Here is a 19,591-nt window from a genome sequence, read left to right on the forward strand (position 1 = left end):
TTTAAGAGTTTTTAAGAGTTTAAGAGTTTTAAGAGTTTTAGCCAAATGTTTTATAATATAGTATAGATATAAATATTTCATTTTAGAGATACACAATGTCAATTAAAACTGTATAAGCCACAGGGACCAAACATGTAATTCACTTTTGTTAATATTCCTCTTTAATTATATCAATTACATATATCTAAATTTTGGGTTTTCATAACTGATCCAATCGGTTTTTTATTCAGTAAGATTCATCGTATCAAACCAACAAGTTTGTATCAGGTTTTTTATACATATTTATTACATAACATAATAAAATCTAAAATTTAACTTTTGATTTGCAAACAGAAGTTGAATTGTTGTAACGAATATTAATAGAAATATCACACGAACAAAAAGTCGTGGCCTTCTTTTTGAAGACTTTCAAAACAACTGCTTTCCCTTTTAATGTTGTCGTTGAAGTAAAATTCAAAACTTTAGTTCCCAAATCCTTTGAAAAATCTGGATTTCCAATCAACCGCTTACCGACCACTAAAACTGTCATGCTAACATCGTGTTGTCCCCGAGCCGGGATTGAGTCTTCAATTATTGGTGCCTCAGCCACCAAATCTCCACGGTAAGTCAAATAAGTCGTACTGTTCCGATAATTAAATCCTCCATAATTGGGATTTTTAATCGTGATAAGTACACCTAACGTAGCGTTTAGATCAGTAAGATCGCCCAGGTTTTGAGAGAAGGAGTCGAGCGTGACGCTTTGAGTCGTGATTTTGGGTTGTTTCGGCTTGAAAAGGGTGTAGTAGAGTGTGATTGCGGTGACGAGAATGATTATCAAGAGAACAACCGTTACTGAGCAAAATATCTTTAAGGGTCGACGAGATTTAGCCATGATATCCGTTTTTTGTTTTGTTAACTAAAACCCAAGATTTCGATATTTGTAGATTTTAAGATCATTGTATCATCAGAAACCATAAAGAAAGAGGCCAAGATTGTGATGGTAACAAAGTTACTAGTCGTTTCGTTGTATAATTTATTGATAAAAACAATGAAACGTATTATTTTTTGTGTTCTTTATCGTTTTTACTTACATTGGAATCAAAGTGCCTTCACTTTTGTCTCGAGTAGTTGTAGATTTCAAAGAAAACGACAAATCCATATGTCGTGTGTTCAATTAACGTGTTAATCTTATAATATTCATATAATATTTATATACGACATTGTCTTTTTCTAATACCGTTCAAAGCCTTTAATTTGAATTAGATGTCTCTTTCAGTTGATTGTTAGAACCATGTTGTCCTATCAGAGGACTTATAAAATACATAAAAAAAACCGCTACAAACCCGTATTCAATTATAACGATTTATGGTTGCATGATACCTACATACATCTTGTTCGTGTCATTCGGAAACTGATGAATCACACAATCGAAGTTTGCAAAGTACAACGTATTCGATCGAAATACAGAAATTACAAAAGTTCGATTAAAGACCAGAAAAATACAATAGGTAATTAATTAACAACAAATTTGGATAATATTCAACCATAATTGAGGCGAAAAATGTCATTTTGCACATAGAAACTTCCTTGCAATGTGGGCATCAAATGAAACATCTGCAAAATTTGCAATATCAATTAAATTCAAGGCGAAAAATGTGAATTTGAGGTATAATATATAACTCAAATTTGATAAACGAGTGTCGAGCCTCGAGCTTAAGCCCTACTTTGAAAATGGCATTCGAGCTCGAGTCTTTTATTATATAGTCCCAACTGAGCTCAAAATAACCTACTATTCGACTCGATTAAGCTCATTAGCACCACTAATTGTAAGAATGTAAATACTAATCTTTATACGATTCTAATGGTTTTGCTGTGAGAGAGAGAGAGAGAGAGAGAGAGACCTGGCTAAACCTGAGAGGGTGTTCTTCACCGGCAAGTCGGAGGCTGCCGCTAACGAACACCACGATGCCGCCAGCAGAGGAGGACGGCTGGGTGTCGATGGTGCTGATGAGGTGATGGCATTTATCAAAGGGCAAATGATTAAGCTTGAAACAGATATGATCAACACCTTGAAGTCTTTGACCTTCAAAAGTCAACATGGAGGATTGATGGTAGAGAGAAGAAAGTGATGATCTTTGAGTATCAAAAAGATGATAATAATGTTCCACAAATGCCCTTCCCACCATTTCCACCTGTTCTTCCATATTCAGGTTTGCTTAATTGAAAGGGAAGAAGATGAAGATGATTATATATACATATACATATACGTATACATTTACATATACATATAGAAGGGAAGGGGAAATCATTAATGGAATATAAGCTGCTGCAATGCCACGCAAAGTTAATTGCTCAAAGCATCACACACTTTTTGCTTTTCTTTTTTCAAATATATAAAAAGATTTGTTAATCAAAAGTATAAGAAATAAGAAATTAGATCTGCAATCAAGAACAATATTCTATCCTACAAAACTTGACCCAACTCAAAGATCTGACAAATTCAAGATCCTTATAAAAGATTAATTCTAGATATAAGATTTATAAAGGTTCCTGCATATGTATACATATATATATATATATATATATATATATTGGTTTTATGGTTTGTGTCTAGCTAATATAGGAGTCCAACACTGCAAAAGAGAGTGAAGGCCTCATGATGGTAGTTCGGATATGTGAAACCCTTTTTGAATTATCTTTGAAAGAGCCCTTCTGTTCCAACATATATTGAAGTAGAAAGGTCCATCTCTAGCAAAAGTGGAACTTTAACACACCCCTCCAATGGAGGCTAGACAGAGACAAATGTCTCAGGAACAGATGTCCGAGAGGTAGACATGGACTCTCATAACATGTGAGAATGTATGGAAGCTAGTAAAATTATTGCTCACTGGCTCTTCTAAAAGGGGATTCGAAGTGGTTTCACACATTCTTAACATGTGATCAGAGTCGGGGTCTAGCACCACCTAAGGACTTGTACTCTTTCGCCTCCATTCTAGGGGAACCTTCTAGCCTATGTTTAAGGGTATTGTTGGAAATGGACCATGAAATCCTCTCCTCTTTGAGAGGGCTTTTTAAGAGAATTTTAAAAGTGTTTCACATATCCAAACAATGATATATTACAATCCCAACAAGACAACTGGTTCAAAGGAGCAACAATCGAACAAATTACGAGACATTCGAGTTAATTAGAGAACATTGAGACTGACCAAACCATAGATACTTTTGTGTTGAATTCTATAATGAAGTTCAATTATCATGGATTATAACAGAAAACTAGCCAACAAGATGTTCTTTACCAATCAAGGAAGAACAATTCACAACTTCCAGTTTCAGCATATTCCCCATACTACAAATACAGATTCAAAAAGCTAGCAACAGTTGAATCTTGATTGAGAAACAAGAATTCATCAAAGAAATTAACAAGCTCTGAACCCAGAATTTTTGATGAAATATTATGTGGAATGCATAATCAAGCTATATGCAGCCATGGTTATTACATGAAATTCATAAACAGATAACTAACCAAGAGATGGATCATGTATACCAACTTGAAGGCAAATAAGCATAAACAGCATACCCAGTTTTCCAGTGATTCAAGATCACAACTTCCCTCACTGCCCAAAACGAAACAATCAGAGCACTAATCATGGTTGCCCTCTGTACCATCGAATCCTTCATTTTAACAATAATCCGAGTTATGAAAGCTAATAACAGGCCTACAATGGTGAACAAAAAGCCAACAGATATACACTCAAAACCGAACTGCATCCCGTTCCCTTTATAGAAGAAAATTGCCTTATTTGGATCCTTTCGATCCACAATAAACAAGGGTATTCTGCGAATCAAGATGAACATAGAACCCGAAACACTGAAGAAGTAAACAAACAGAGTACCAAACATCCAAACCCTCTTATTATGAAATAGAGTGTTGCCTGCTAATACTTTTCTTGTCATGAATGGCATCCATATCAAGAACCCGGTAATTAAGAACCCTAATTGGGTTTTTGAAAGAATTGGGGGATGGTGGATTTTGCCGATTGTTATTCCAGTTTTGAATTCGATAAATTCCGCCATGGATTCGGCTAAAGTAGAGTACTCTCCGACTTCCATGGGGATTGAATCGGAATTTGAAACGTTGGCATCAGGGGGGACGATCCGAACGTTGGGTAATGACTGTACACCAAATCGGAGGAATTCCTTTTGGGATTCAGTGAATTCGATATCACAGAAGAAGATTTTAGAGAGCGATGAGGAGTGGTTGTTGATTAAGAAGGACTTGGCGATGAGGTCAAATTCGGCTTTGATGGATTTGAGATTCGATTCTGGTTTATGACGGAGTGGGATAGCATCGAAGAAGATGATCAAATAAAAGGATCTGTCGCCGGAACTGAAGATCCGATGAATGAGAGTATCGTTCAGGTGGATGACGCCGGACGGGAAGTGGGATTGGAGAGAGTAGAGGTCGGAAACTATACCGGCGGTGAAGGACGAAGCTGTAGAGGTCAAAATGGTTAAAATCAAAAGTAGAATGAGAGATGATTTTGGAGAAATCGCCATTTTTGGATCTGATGAGAGGTTTCGTAGGGTTTTTGTTGTGAAGATGAAGAAGACGATGGTCGATGAGTTGCATGGTTATGGGGGTATATTTAGGGTTTCTTGATTCAGCCAATCAAACACCGCCACGTAATCATTCAATTACTTGTTAAAAAGAAGAAATAAGAAAAAAAGGTTTTGACAGCTGTGGGATTTGAACCCACGCCCTTTCGGACCAGAGCCTAAATCTGGCGCCTTAGACCACTCGGCCAAACTGTCTTATGATGTCCAATTAAACTGCTTCATTCTTTTATTGCTAAAATAAATAAATATATACATATAAAAATATATATATATATATACATATAACATGCATGAATAAGGGTTACTTTTTAATTTTAATAAATACAATTTATTATGTTAAATGTACAAATTGTAAAGCTGTTTAGCATCCAACTGTCACACGTCGTGTATATTCCTTTATTTCAAGATTCAATTCTGGTTTAAAAATATTTGTGTACACGCTTAAAAACGTTACTTGTAATCTATTAGTCTCTACCACGCCCCTTAAATTATCTCTCTAATCCTGCCAGAATCAAACCTACACCCACGTCCAAAAACCCTTCTTCCACAGTGGAATGCCCCATTGCTACTTCATATGTTGGATAATTTTCGATCACGGTATTATCTCTATGCTCACTCTATCTCTTGATTTTGGCTACGCAATGCGTCTTCTTTTCTAGTATCAAATTCCAACTACATTGCTCATGTAACTGGTTATGTATGATCTTAATTATGTTTGTTCTTTGTTATTAGAGTGCATTGGTGAATCTTTTATATGTCGATAGGGTTTGAAGGGCAAAGCTAAGGTATCCGATGAGACGAAAGCTATCATGCTTTAGTTTCTGGTGGAATAAATGGGTGATGAAATCCCGAAACTCAAAAAGGTCTCGACAACTCTTTCCCTTCTGTATTGTTTCTCTTTTTGCACCATTTCCTTCTTAAGGTGCCTATTTCTTCCCGGCAAAAACACATATATTCTTCTACAAAGAAAATCTTGAAATAACCACCCACCACCATTGACTACCACTGATTACCATCCAAAACTATTAACCACCACTGATTACCACCCAAAACTATTGACCACCATCACAAATCCAAACCCAAATGAGAGGTATTTAAAATTCTAAATCAAACACAAAATACCAACTCAAAAATCTGAACTATATATTAACACAAACAATCTAAGACATAAAAACTCTTGTCACATCATTCAAAAACATTATGAGACAAACCCTAAAATCAATACCACAAAAACCTAAATCAAATCAAACAAAAACCTAAGTCATATGAAAATGCAGATGAAGATCGACACAGAGAGTAGTCGAAGTGGTCCCTCTCTCGATCATAAAAAAAAAAAAAAAAAAACTTTTTATTTAACAAAACAATAACGATCATTAAATATTAATAAAATAGCAAGATTTTAAAAAAAAAATCAAAACATTACATTGCTTTACGAAACTAGGGACAAAATAGTAACTTTACATGATTGGTGTATGTCCTTTATGAACATGTGGGCCAAAAACAAGTAATAAAAAACAAAAAGATAACATTTTTTAAGCATCTTTTCAGGTTAGAATCGTATGAAAATAACAGTTATGATAAAAACAATTATGAGTATTTGGATAAATTGACATTATTATCTGACTTCATCTCCTTTCTGCTATATTTATTTTACCTTTAATTATCTTTATATGTATATTTATTTTACCTTTAATTATCTACATTTATTTTAAGATAAATTAAAATAGTAATATAGACAATTATGGAGACGGATGAAATACATAAATGAGATTTATATGGGAAAAAAAAGGATTCATTTAATGTGATATTTTGGTTGTATAACATCCACAATGAAGATTTATGTTATTGTTCTTCTTGGGTTTTTACAAGAACCTCCACTGTGGGATAAAAGTTTTTGTCCAGTCACAAGTTCTTATTAGAACCCAGATGTTTGAACAAGACTTGGGTTCTTATATACATTTCTTTTTTGTTATTACTTTTTCTATTTTTTAACTATTTTTTTTAATAAATCTATAAAACATACAAGTTAAAATTGATAAAAAAATGTAAATTAATTATTATAAAATAATTTTTTTAATTTTGATTTTTTGTTTCTTGAAATTTTTTGTACAAGTTTTTATATTAATAAGTTTAAATTTGAATTMTCTCGGTACATTATTATGTTTAGATTATTTTTCATATACTTGTATGTATAATTAATTAATTTGTAAATCATAAATTAATAATTGTAAATATCTTTTCTATTTTAAAAGGATATTATACATACATGGATAATATGATAATTGAAGATGAAAGGCAGGGGCGAATAGCCATAAGTAGGGGTGCTCACCGCCCGGGTTGATCGGTTTGGAGCCGTTTTAACAACCCAACTCAATGTTGAGGGTTTGAAAATTTTCAACCGAACCCAACTCAAACAAAAGTTCAACCCAACCCAACCCGTTCGGATTGATCGGGTTGTGTTTAAACAATGTAAAATCACATAAAAATAAAGAAAACTTTCCTTTGAAATACGACCGACCATTCAAGATAATATGCAAGTTCATCAAATATTTAGATATTACAATAAAAATGTTTAAACCAAATGATAATACATCAATCAACAACAATAGTTTTAGATGTTTTCCAACCCCGATGCTTTCGCTTTCTTGACGTTGAGGTTGGTCATGTCATGATTGTCATCTACAATTCAAAGCTAAAGTTAAGGTCGGGTTCATCGGGTTGTCGGGTTGGTCGGGTTTTTTTGGGCCTGACCCGATTCCAACCCAATGAGGTCGAGTTGGCTAATTTTTTTATCGATCATGCATCGGGCTACCTCGGGTTGGGTTTTTTTTTTCAATTCGGGTTGGGTTGGTCGGGTTCATCGGGTTTTTGAGCATCCCTAGCCATAAGGGCCTTGGCTCCTGGGCTTTTTTTTAGATAGAGTAAGGATCTCCAGTCCATTAAGGTTTTAAGTATAAAATTCTTTTGAGCCCCTCCACTATTGTTGATCCAGTCCATTTGTGTTCCGCCTCTGATAAAAGATGACAATGTCGATCCATTGGATCGATGAAGAGATAGATAATCCAACACATATATTTCAAGATTTTATCTGTGAATTCTAAGAATATTTTCAATGAAATTCTGAGATGCGTTCAAATGAAGTTTATCATCAACTCTGCTTTAACTTGGTTGATCATATTTAGTTGAATTGAAATTACGAGTAATTTATATTATTATTTTATTATTATTATTTAGTGTTAATAATATTTATGTAATTTTGTAATTTGTTTAATTGTAAATTATATTATTATTTAATTTCCTTTTTGAATTATTTATTTATGTATATATATCCAACTGGCATGTCGGGGGAGCAATATGAAATTATTACACCGACACTACAGAAGGTTGAGCACGTGACCTGCGCATGTGATTAGAAGAGGAATTTTGCCAACATGCCTACATGTTTCATTTTGGGTAAAACAATTTTGCCTTTTTTAATATTTAACTCAATTTAATGAGTAAATTACAGTTTTAGTCCTTGTGGTTTGTTAATAGTTTTGATTTTTGTTCTTATGGTTTAGAAATTACAATTTTGACTCTTATAGTTTGTAATTTATTACTATTTTCATCCCTGGACTAATCCCAATCTTTTAAGTATAAGGGACTGAAACAGTACAGACTTGTAAACCGTAAGGACCAAAACTGTAAATTCTAAATTATAAATCATAAGAATAAAAATAAAAATAAAAATAACAACGAATCACAAATTATAAGGACTTTTTAACTCGTTAAAGATATAACCCCATCCCGATAAAGATCCAGCTCATTAAAACGAGATCTATTAAAAACACCCGCTAACAGAAACAAAATGTGTAATTTATTGAGGGCAGACCCACATGGAATGAGACGGTGGCACAAACTAATGTTTTCATGGTTCTGTCCTAAGGGGGAAAATAATGTTCCTGAAGGGTGCCACTGTATTTTGAAACTTAAAAACTTTAGTATAAAACTTTAATGACCAAGATGGTAAATATTTCTGTCTTTGTACAAAAGGCTCAAGTTTGAGTCTCATGGTTGTCAAATTTGTTGCTGTTAACTTAAATTTTGGTATTCTTTTTAAGGCGAATGATCGTGTGAGAGAGATAGAGTTAAGACGAGAAGGGTAAGAAGGTATCTAGACTCGTTGAACACATTTAATCTCAAATCCACTCAAGAATCGCGTTTGATACGAGAATTGATCCGGTGCTTCTCGGTACATCTCATCCTCATGTACAGCCACGGATGGAGATCGCTTCTTACGCTTCTCACATTATCTCTCATTCTCACCAGAACCCAACCCTTCTTTTCAAAACCTGTTTCGTTTTTATAAATATATATATAAACCAAACTCGAACATGAGTCTTTTCTATACAAAAACGAACAACCAATCAACATATCCATACTAATTTAAAAAAAAAAACAATTTAATACTTTTTTACAGTCAAATTGTCGGGTTGTTTTCCTCTGTATTAAAATTGACATAATTAACCACAAGGGTAGTGCCTGATTGGTTTAAGCTTGGCTCCAAAGGTCAAAAATACCAGGAGGTCTCAGGTTCATATCCAAGGAGGAATGAAAAAATCGTCTTGTGGCCACGGAGGTTCAAATACGGTGACTTCGGGTTATATATAAAGTAGATGGTTGCCTTAAGATTAGTCGGCTTACATAACGGGTTACATATCCAAGTTAATAAAAAATTTTGACATAATTGTTTGAGAAAAAAACAAAAAAAAAAACCAACAATGTCACGTTCTTTGATGTAACATGGTGACCTTATGACTTATACTGAGTGGCAGCCTGGATCCTCTGCCCACTTTCTTTTTATTTTTTATTTTTTATTTTTTTTATTCTTTAATTATATAAATATATATATATAGATATATATATATATATATATATAGTATATGTATGTATATAAAGGTGTGAGAGAAGTTGTGAGTAGGATTAATCCACCAAAATCAATAGAATGGAGAAGAAAGCATCAAGTTCTTCAATGGGAATGGGAATGGGAATGGGAATGGGAATGGGTATGATCTGGTGCTTCCTTGTGTATATAGCAATATCTACAACCACTTGTTCTGCTGCACCAAAATCTTCATTTGATGATAACTTCAGCATCATGTGGTCCGAGAATCATTTCAAAACCTCTGAAGATGGTCAGATCTGGGATCTTTCCCTGGACAACGATACAGGTAATCATCCTTTACTTTTATGGCGTTGGAATTTGAAGGTCAATTTAGTAAATTTCATAAATTAACAAAATTACGTATTTATCCATTATGCTTGTCCTTTTTCTGTATAAAGTAAAAGGATGGTATGGTAATTGTGTCAACATCTATGAGAATCTCATTCTTCAATATCTTCCAATGTCAAAATTACATATATACCCATTTTAAGTGTTCGAATAAAATTGCTAAAAGTTATTACGAGAAGTGTAAGAAAAGATCTTCATCCTTAGATTAATCCTAATTAAATGTCAATACTAATGAGGTGCACCAAGGTGTGCTGGATTAATTTCCTTCTAAAACGTAATTCATGGGAGGGCATGAGATTAAAAGTGTTCAGATCTCTTCTTATCAACACCGAGAGTTGTTGATAATTCAAAACTTCTCTCTTTAAAATCCCTGATCCTCGTAAATGTTTGATTTTACGGTTGTTTCTTAAATCGTGTTTTGATCTGCAATGCAGACGATTCATGTCGATTTCTTTAAGTCGAAGCAATTGGTTTGATGGGTTGTTATAAACAGGTTGTGGGTTTAAAACAAAGCAGAAATACCGATTCGGGTGGTTCAGTATGAAGTTGAAGTTGGTCGGAGGCGATTCCGCCGGAGTCGTCACTGCTTATTACGTACGTTTTTTTTCTTTTGAATCGTCGACTACTTAAGTCTAACATCTACAATTATCACTTTTTTTTGTTTGCAACGAGGTCTTCACGAAAACAACTTTTATATTGTGTTTATTTGGTTTCCTTTTGCAATGGTGTCGTCACGAAAACAATATTTGTCGTTTTGTACTATACCCTTTGTAGCAGACGAACTGTTTGTTTTTCGAGTAAGATATATTGTGTTTATTTGGTTTCGTTAAATATCGTTGACTTTTTAAAGTCGATATCTATGATTATTCATCTATTGTTTTACAAGGGGTCCTTATGAAAACAACCTCTATACTGTACCCCTTGTAGTAGAGGAAAAGTCTGTGTACATCGAGTTCTCACACTCCAGTATCGAGTGAGATATACTATGTTCATTTGGTTTGGTTTTATATGTTTACAGATGTGTACGGAGGATGGGGCAGGACCGACAAGAGATGAGCTCGACTTCGAGTTCTTGGGGAACAGAAGTGGCGAACCGTATCTCATCCAGACCAATATCTACAAGAATGGGACCGGAAACAGAGAGATGAGACACCAGCTCTGGTTCGATCCCACTCTTGATTACCACACATATTCCATCTTATGGAATTCCCATCAAATCATGTAACTCATCCTTCCCATTATATACGTTGGAATACCATATCAGTTAGACTTTACTTTCTTTTTGATATATGTTGGAACTGTCATTCCCTTTCCAGGGATTCTTTTGGAAAGTAATCTGATGAGGTTCCACATATCTCACAATATGTCCCTCACTTCAAAACAATGACTAATCATTTGTGATTCAAATGGAAACAGATTCTTTGTCGATAGAGTTCCCGTGAGAGTGTTCAAGAACGCCGACTACGAAAACGACTTCTTCCCGAATCAAAAACCGATGTACTTGTTCTCGAGCATATGGAATGCAGACGACTGGGCCACACGAGGTGGTCTTGAGAAGACCGATTGGAAAAAGGCGCCGTTTGTTTCTTCGTATAAAGATTTTACAGTCGACGCGTGTCAGTGGAAAGACCCGTATCCCGACTGCGTTTCAACCACGACCGAACATTGGTGGGACCAGTACGACGCGTGGCATCTTACGAAAGACCAGAAATTGGATTTTGCTTGGGTTGAGAGAAACTTGGTGATATATGATTATTGCAAGGATACCAAGAGGTTTCCTAAATTGCCTGAAGAATGCTCATTGAGTCCATGGGACTAAGATGATCCCATTTTTGGAGTTCGTAATGTAATATTTGGTTTGATTTATTCATATTTATATAATTTTGTCGTAACCGTATAGTAAAAACCGATCAGATCAAATCATCTTTCTATAAAGGGAATGACACCGACTTATCAAGTAGATTCACCATACTGGTCTCACCACCATCATGGAGGTAAATTGCGTGTTTCAGTGACAGGCAGATGGTGCTTGAAGTCCGAACTCCAAACCTCTTTGTAGGGGAGAAAAAGAAAACCAGATGTTTTCTAAACTTTTTAGAAGGGAAAGAAAATGGTTCTAGGAATAGGAAGGAAAATAACATTTATTTTTGTTGGGTCATTGACCAGCATCTTCCTAAATCGAAACGTGACATTGACTGCTACGTTATAAGCATGTTTGATTTGGTTTTTTAGACTTGTGTTACTCGAATACATAAGAATTCCAGGTCCCCTAAGGGAAACAATTAGAGTTGTTCATGGGCGAAACGACCCGTTAGACCCTGCCCATCTAGCCCGCTAGAATTAAGACCTGGACAACCATTATCGAGAAAATGGACGGGCCCGGCTTTATTCATTAAAATTAACGGACGGACATGGGCAATGTAAAAATAAATATGAACAAGCCCATCCAACCCGCTTATATTTTATAATTAATATTTTTTTACCATTAAATATGGAGCCTGGAAATGTGAATATTAATATTTTACATAAAAAATATAAATGCATTATTGATTTTATGAAGTCTGCCTTTTGTTTTCATTCCTTTTTCCACTTATTGAAATTCATGTGTTACTTTAGTTGCTTAAAATTTTAATTGCAATGGTGTTTATCCTTTACTTTTTGGTTCCACATTTGTTAATTAATTGCTAGTCATCAAGTCTATAAATTTATAAGAGTTACACTTTTTAGGCCCGTTAGTATGTGCCTCTGTGGGCAAGCCCGACCCGTTTACAGAGCGGGAATGGCAAGTTGTCAAGCCAGCCAAAAAGGGCTTAAGTTTACAGTATTCGGCCCGTTGGACAAAAAAACAAGTTAAGCCCGGCCTGCAAATGATAACCTCTAGAAACAATGTACTTGTCCGAGTTCCAAGCAGTCGGTAAGAAAAGATACTTCGAAAATAATAAGATTAGTCTTGAAGAACACTGATAAATTACAATTAACCACCATGAAAGCAAGATCATAAAGGGTTTATAACTCCGCAAAACAAGCATATAACAAACAACAAGACCAGCAAACGCGAATATGAGGAGGAGAAACAAACAGATAAACCAGAAACAGAGAGTAAAGTATCACCGAAACATACGAGTTGCAAGGATAACGTGATCAAATCACCACCACCATTCAAAAACCATGAATCTTGATGCGATCTTTCTTCACGATGCCAGCCTGGTTTTAGAAAGAGATTAACCCCGACAAGTAAGAAGAAGCACAACCCAAACGCGGACATTGGTACAGCATAAAGAATAGGAAGAATCATACTAAAGGCCTTTGGCCTATTGCGGTTCAAACCTCACCAAAAGGTGAGAATGATATGTGAGTTCATTTACCGTATGTAAATATTATATATGGTTCAAAAAGAAAAGAATCATTACTTGAACAAGGAAGGTCGACACGTTTTTCCTCTGATCGCCTTGAAGTTGGATGACCTGCGTCACAAGAACAATTCATTAGGACAACATATCTGCATCTGCGGTTTCTCATTCATCAAGAATCAATTTCAAATACGTTTCAAAACGCAAAATAAGATAATCTTGAGGATCCAAAAATAGGTACTCCCTCTGTCCAAAAATAAATGTCCACAATTAAAAAAAACACAATTTTAGAAGTAGGTAATTACTACCCTTTTTAATTAAGCAAGTGACAATTTTACCCTTAAGTAGGCAACTGCTTTTGAAAGTTTAATTCCGGACGAACTAAAATAAAAATGTAAACACCTATTTTTGGACCGAGGAAGTATCATGGTAATTTGTAATGGTGAGAACGAAAATGTATGTAACTATTAGTTTAAAAACATGACGATAAATGACTTTTTGTAATTTTCATGGGACATTTTAAGAAGGAAAAAAAAGAGCAAATAACAGCTCCACTCTTTGGGATAGTGGTCAGGTATGTGTACGTCCCACCCCATAACCCACCCACCTCATATGCTGCGCTCATTTGGTTTGGTTTACCAGCCTACTTTAAGTAGTTTACCTGAATAAAGGCCAATGATTGCTAACCAACCTGACAAATTTCAAAATTGATGATAAAACCATTATGATGCTGAGATTAGCCATGGCCGTGCATCAAGCATTTCCAAGCAATGGCAGACGCAAGACCAGTATAGCAGACTAGGGATGAGGACCAAGACGGGAGGAAGGAAGCTGGAGAGGTAGAGGGTTTAGTGAGTCAGTAGGTTACCAGGGCCCTAAGACTAAGTGTTGCTTACTCAGTTACTCATATCTAGCTTCTCATTTGTTTGGTTTGGTTTATTCGCTGGCCTTCTTATCCATCATGTCCAAATGCACAAAACATCAAACCGGGCTACCAAATCAAGAAATGGGTAATTAGCCCATAAATTGTGATTGCATGATATTGCCTCATCTATTGCCTTGCATCTCTAGATTATAAACTTTATAATAGATAGGGTATTAGAAATAGTTACTACCTGGCCAAGCTCTGGATCTTGAACAACAGTACCATTGCAGCAAAACTCCTTTTTAAGGTCCTTGAGTATTTTATTGTAGCTGAAGTCTTTCTTCAACCCTTGAACAGTGGTCAGGCTTTTCCTACCATTTCGCTGCTGTATACGTATATGAACATATTCTTTTGACCCAGCACTCGAGTCCTCAGCATTTGCCTCAGCGAATGGATCTGTCAAAATACCAATATAGAAACGTTAGGGAAAACTCTTGATTCGGGACAAATATATGACAAATGAATCTACGATGACTGTTAACTGCCAATTACTGCTTTTTTCCAAAGTGAACCCATAAAAAAATGTTGCAGTTTAAGTTTAACATGTCTTGTATAACATGTTTTTTTAATCTTTTCCAAATGAACCTTTAGTTTAAAGCATTCAACAATTTTCAACCAAACACCTGTATTAATCACAACATTTTTTTGAACCCTGAAAATTTCAGAAGAAAAAAAGATTCTTTCAGGCCCTCACGTTGACCGTGTTCCCTTTTATCTTCCGTTGATACCAAAACTATTTAATTCATTTCACAGAAATAGATGTTTAAAACTAAAACTGATCGCTCAACATTTAAAGTACCTATCCCAGTTAAAGTTCATGCTCACAGACGAAAATTGTAATATCGAATGCAAAATGGAACAAAGCATGTCAAATCAATTTTTGTGAGACGTTTTGTTTTTTAGGATGAGAAATTTCTCATGTTCACGGTACATTTCACCACATCAGTTCTTGTGTTATTTTAGGTTTATTTTAACGTAATGTAAAAGGTATACAGCAGTCGACAAATTTTCAGCAACAATGATTAAAATCAACCTGCTTTTATCTTATAGGACATCAGTTTTTGGAGTTGAAGAATTTTCAGCAATTGCATTTTTATTGGAGCCCATAAACACTCAACCCGCTTTATCTTACAGGATCTCAGTTTTTTTTTTCTTTCGTCTACTTTCCTCCATATTTGTTTTCTCCATATAGTGAAAACTCATTTGCCACAATCCATGGACATAGCCTTATTGGGCGAACCACATTAATCTTTATATTCTCTCAGTCTGTGACTATTTATTTGATTACCCAAACAATGCAAATTTCAGTTTACTTCATTTTTTTAGTCCTGAATAATTTTAAAGCGAAGATCAAGCATGAAAGATAATTAAAAAAAATCCCAAGTGTAGTGTATCATGAACAAGAGACGAGAGAACTGCTGCAAGATTTAAGATTAGAAAGAGCAAGGACAAACATACCGAAGGCAGTTGGAATCTGGAGGTCAATCTCAGACATGAAATTTGAGTACTAGAATTGGAGGCAAGAACAAGCAAGAAAATATTCTTCTTTGTTCTTCACCAAAATGCAAACTGAAATGGAAGCTATAAATCAGCTGCTAGTTACTTTAAGTAAATAGTATAGAAAAATATACAACACACTACAAGTAAAAAACACATCATAAGTTCTTTAACAAAATACACAAATATAAGTCTATAACAGAGGTTCAAACTATCCTCTACTAATGGCCTACAGATCCTGGATACGATTTCCAATTTCTTTTACCAATAATCACTCAAGTCGTGCATTAAACATTTGGTAGCGGTTGAAATCTTGTATATTGACAATTAATCATCTTTTTTCACTTGATATAACACATGATTAGAGGTTCTTACACAGTTAAAGATAAAGCGTTTGCAAAACAGGCATATCTATTAGTCAAACCTAACTCAAAGTTTTCTCATTGATACATTTAAGTAACAACCTGGTGGAATGATGTTGGAGCTAAACTTTACAAAAAAAGGGTGAGGACTACTAGTCAAACGTCTAGAATCGCCATCAATAACGACTCCAATGAGAAAATAGTTACTCCCCATGAAAATGGCAATGTTTGACCAGATCAATGCAAAAAATAAAAGAAAACAAATCAATAGCATCAACAAGTAGTAAGGATGATGATTGGCAAATGGGTAATCTAACTTTCAATTTTGTCAAGAAAAGAGATTTTGCTATTTCCATGTGATATCCTAAAACATGGGAAGAGGACCACAATTTTAACTTAGAAACTAGTCAAAGATAGAAATCTTGAGATTTCTAGGGGCAGTACCAAATTGAACATTGTTACAGTTTTCATAAGTTGGAGGGCTTAGGTGATTCAACTACATGTTTTTTCAATCATTCACCACAATCAACTTACTAAACTACTTTTCTTTTGCAACAATCGGATTCTTCCCCCAACTAAAGAAGAGATCTTGGCCGAATTGCCACATAAGAAATCTAGCATGATTTTGAAAAGAAATATCTCACTTATTTCTCGAGAAGATATGGGAAACATGTTCAGATGCCATGATTCAATTCTCTGTTCTAGTATTAAGCGAATGGGTATACCTATTAATTCAGTATTACTTGTCAATCCCAGTCCACACTTAAAATCTATACCACCCAATCATCTTGAAAGACCTGATCATACCCCCCCCCCCCCCCAATTTTCTCTTCCCCAACGACATCCAAAAAGTAACACCCACCACTTCAAATTAAAGATCACCCACAGAAAGGGAAGAAACCAAAGGTAAACTTAAGCCCACAACAGGATGATTGAGTCAGGTAACTCCGGTGAACAACTCCAAAGAAACAACCCCTTCATCAATAACAGTTCTTTCTAATACTATTGAGAAAATACTGCAGATTGGAATTCTAAATATCAATCTAACTTTAAAAAACTAAAAATTAATCCTAAAGTCAAGGTCACTAGGTTAAACTCCATGAACAAGAACCAGCTTTTTGTTACACTAGTACAAAACTGTAAAAAAGATATCCATAATCACAGCAAAAACACATAAACGAAAGAATCACCCTAACTGATCAATTTAATTTTGTCCAATAAACGGCCATAGCATGAGTAGCATCAAAAGAATTAATCAGATTACACCATTAGATCTAAACATATACGTAATCAGTAACCAATATCATCATCAAATCGTAACAAAAATCCAGAAACAAACAATACGCAGATCGGATCGAATCGAACCAAATCGAATCAAATGAAAAAGAAACGTTACCTGTTGATTGGAAATTATATTAAAATCAAGAGCTTGTTGGAGAGATGGATAAGGGTGTGAGAGAAGAGCTTTGAGACTAGAAAACGAGTCTTTCAGGTGAGGGGATCCCCCCACCAACAGGCAACAGCTGTTACCCGTTTCACACGCCAAGGGTATTATTGTAAATTCACCTCTCGGGTTGTTATCCATTCGTCCTCTAAAGAAAATGTGACATATTTATGGGTCCAAAAGAAATCATATATAAACATTAAATAATCAAGTTTTTAAATTTTTAATTAAAAATTTATTACGCTATCTTATTTTGAATGATCAAGTTTTTTTCAATAAAATCAATCATTGAACTTTTAAAAATTGGTTACTTACATCATTTTAATTAAAAAATGCATGTAATCCGACTAAAAAGGTTTTAAAGTAAAACTAATTGTAATCCCCTAAAAACAGATCAAAAATAGTGAGATCGATAATAGATGCTTATAGTGTGATAGGCTATATGAAGAATGGACAATGATAGGACGACAATTAGCGGCAAGGGGAAGTGAGTGAGGGGTTTGAAGGGTGCAGGATTTGGAAACAATGAAACTGATCTAGTTTGTTTTTATTACTTTAAGACATTTCTAGTCGGTTACAAGTAATTTTTTTTTTTTTTTTGTTAAAATGATGTAGGTTACCAATTTCTAACAGTTCGATGGTTTATTTATTACAAAAAAAATGTTCAGAAATTTAATTATTTGAAATGAAAAAATTTAATGGTTTTTCATTCAAAACAATAGTTCAAAAACTTAATCATTCTAATTAAAAAAGAAAATGATTGGGGAAACGGTCGGAGAACGGCCATAAAAACGATTGAGAAATGGTAGGAAAAATCGGGAAACGCTTGAAAAACGGTCAGGAATGGTCAGATTTCATGGTGGTTATACAAATCTGTTTCTTACTAAGTTTACACCCAACTATTTTTGAAGCAGGAGGCAAATCTGACATAACATGTTGTCAACAAAGCCTTAGCCCATAAATTATTGGCAAACGGTAATTAACAATCTTGGTCTTTTAGGAGGTCAGGGGTTCAAACCTTACCATAGGTGAGGATGGTGTGTGAGTTTATTTGTTATATTTGCCATATATAAATATTATATACTTCAAAAAAAAAAGTAAGACTCCATTTTTTTCCTTTCGTCACTCCATTTTGTTTGGTTCTACAAGGTGCACTAACCTGATGTATTATGTCATGGTTTTATATTGAAACATATCAATTGTTTAATGCTTAGGAGCTGTTTATCAAACGCTTACTCAAGTAAGCGCTTACCAAGTCACATTATCTTGCCGGATAAATATGACGAAGATCAAATATCTTACCTTGTAAAGGCGAAGGCAAGGACCGAGAGTCATACCCAGTAAGTGAGGACGACAACTCTTACCATGGTTAACACTTACCGGGTAAATTGTTGCATACGATGCCGTATTGGTGGACCCGGTAAGTAAGTGACAATGTTATATTTTACCGGTAAGCACTGACCGGGTAAATGTTTGGTAAACGATTCCTTAGTTTCATTAAATAAACATAAGTGAACCTAAAATGATCATCAATGAATGTTATAGAATATCTACATCCACTTCTAGTTAAAGTGCCATTAAGTTCTCAAATATCCGAATGAACAAGTTCTAGAAGTTCATAATTTCTTTCTATCTTTGGAAAAGGTTTTTTTTTATTAATCTGGATATCCAACCGGCTACGCGAGTCAACTAATCCCAGGACGACCACTTGCTTTGCAGATAACCCAGAGTCACCATATTTGAACCTCCGTGGCCACAAGAGGATTTTTATTCCTCCTTGAATTTGAACCTGGAAAAGGCTTTTGTTTGCTGCACTTTTCTCTTATTGTCTTACTTTCGAACAATTTGTATATATTTTTCTCGAAAAGAGAACTTCTACTTTACCAGTTGTTTTTATATAATTAGAATAATACTTGGATTACGTAAAACTAAAAAAACATTGTTTAAACTCAAATCATACTAGAGAAATTAAACTCAAACCAATCATGGGTTTATGATTTATGAAGTGTGTTTATAATTTGATCACATCATATTTTTATTTTCTATTACTAGTTGTGTATCCGTGCGATGTAACTGGAGCCATAAATTTTAACAATTTTGAAGTTTTACTGGTTTTATTAAAGAAGATTTAACTATGATATAAGT

General features: G+C 34.6%; 5 protein-coding genes and 1 non-coding gene across 6 annotated transcripts; 1 reads left to right on the plus strand and 5 right to left on the minus strand.

Moving 5' to 3' along the window:
• Positions 1-304: 304 nt before the first annotated feature.
• LOC112519117 lies at positions 305-871 on the minus strand. The gene has a single exon (XM_025127101.1). The coding sequence runs from the start codon at positions 869-871 to the stop codon at positions 305-307; it is 567 nt and encodes a 188-aa protein (XP_024982869.1).
• Positions 872-1,313: 442 nt separating this feature from the next.
• LOC112519846 (nuclear transport factor 2B) lies at positions 1,314-2,239 on the minus strand. The gene is made up of 2 exons (XM_025128148.1): positions 1,881-2,239; positions 1,314-1,593 (listed from the first exon to the last, which is right to left on the minus strand). The coding sequence occupies exons 1-2, from the start codon at positions 2,181-2,183 to the stop codon at positions 1,519-1,521; spliced, it is 378 nt and encodes a 125-aa protein (XP_024983916.1). The 5' UTR covers positions 2,184-2,239; the 3' UTR covers positions 1,314-1,518.
• Positions 2,240-3,513: 1,274 nt separating this feature from the next.
• Positions 3,514-4,536, minus strand: LOC112519119 (probable dolichyl-diphosphooligosaccharide--protein glycosyltransferase subunit 3). The gene has a single exon (XM_025127102.1). The coding sequence runs from the start codon at positions 4,534-4,536 to the stop codon at positions 3,514-3,516; it is 1,023 nt and encodes a 340-aa protein (XP_024982870.1).
• Positions 4,537-4,711: 175 nt separating this feature from the next.
• On the minus strand, positions 4,712-4,791 carry TRNAL-UAG. Its single transcript has one exon. It is a non-coding gene; the product is annotated as a tRNA-Leu (tRNA).
• A 4,773-nt stretch (positions 4,792-9,564) lies between these two features.
• Positions 9,565-11,731, plus strand: LOC112519086 (probable xyloglucan endotransglucosylase/hydrolase protein 8). Its single transcript, XM_025127057.1, has 4 exons — positions 9,565-9,806; positions 10,362-10,462; positions 10,887-11,089; positions 11,285-11,731. The coding sequence occupies exons 1-4, from the start codon at positions 9,581-9,583 to the stop codon at positions 11,685-11,687; spliced, it is 933 nt and encodes a 310-aa protein (XP_024982825.1). The 5' UTR covers positions 9,565-9,580; the 3' UTR covers positions 11,688-11,731.
• Positions 11,732-12,795: 1,064 nt separating this feature from the next.
• Positions 12,796-17,519, minus strand: LOC112519652 (protein translation factor SUI1 homolog). Its single transcript, XM_025127868.1, has 5 exons — positions 17,399-17,519; positions 15,602-15,712; positions 14,334-14,539; positions 13,279-13,332; positions 12,796-13,072 (listed from the first exon to the last, which is right to left on the minus strand). The coding sequence occupies exons 2-5, from the start codon at positions 15,636-15,638 to the stop codon at positions 13,028-13,030; spliced, it is 342 nt and encodes a 113-aa protein (XP_024983636.1). The 5' UTR covers positions 15,639-15,712; positions 17,399-17,519; the 3' UTR covers positions 12,796-13,027.
• Positions 17,520-19,591: the final 2,072 nt, after the last annotated feature.

This window comes from Cynara cardunculus (assembly GCF_001531365.2).
Source record: "Cynara cardunculus var. scolymus isolate 2C chromosome LG 10, CcrdV1, whole genome shotgun sequence".
Classification (NCBI taxonomy): domain Eukaryota; kingdom Viridiplantae; phylum Streptophyta; class Magnoliopsida; order Asterales; family Asteraceae; genus Cynara; species Cynara cardunculus.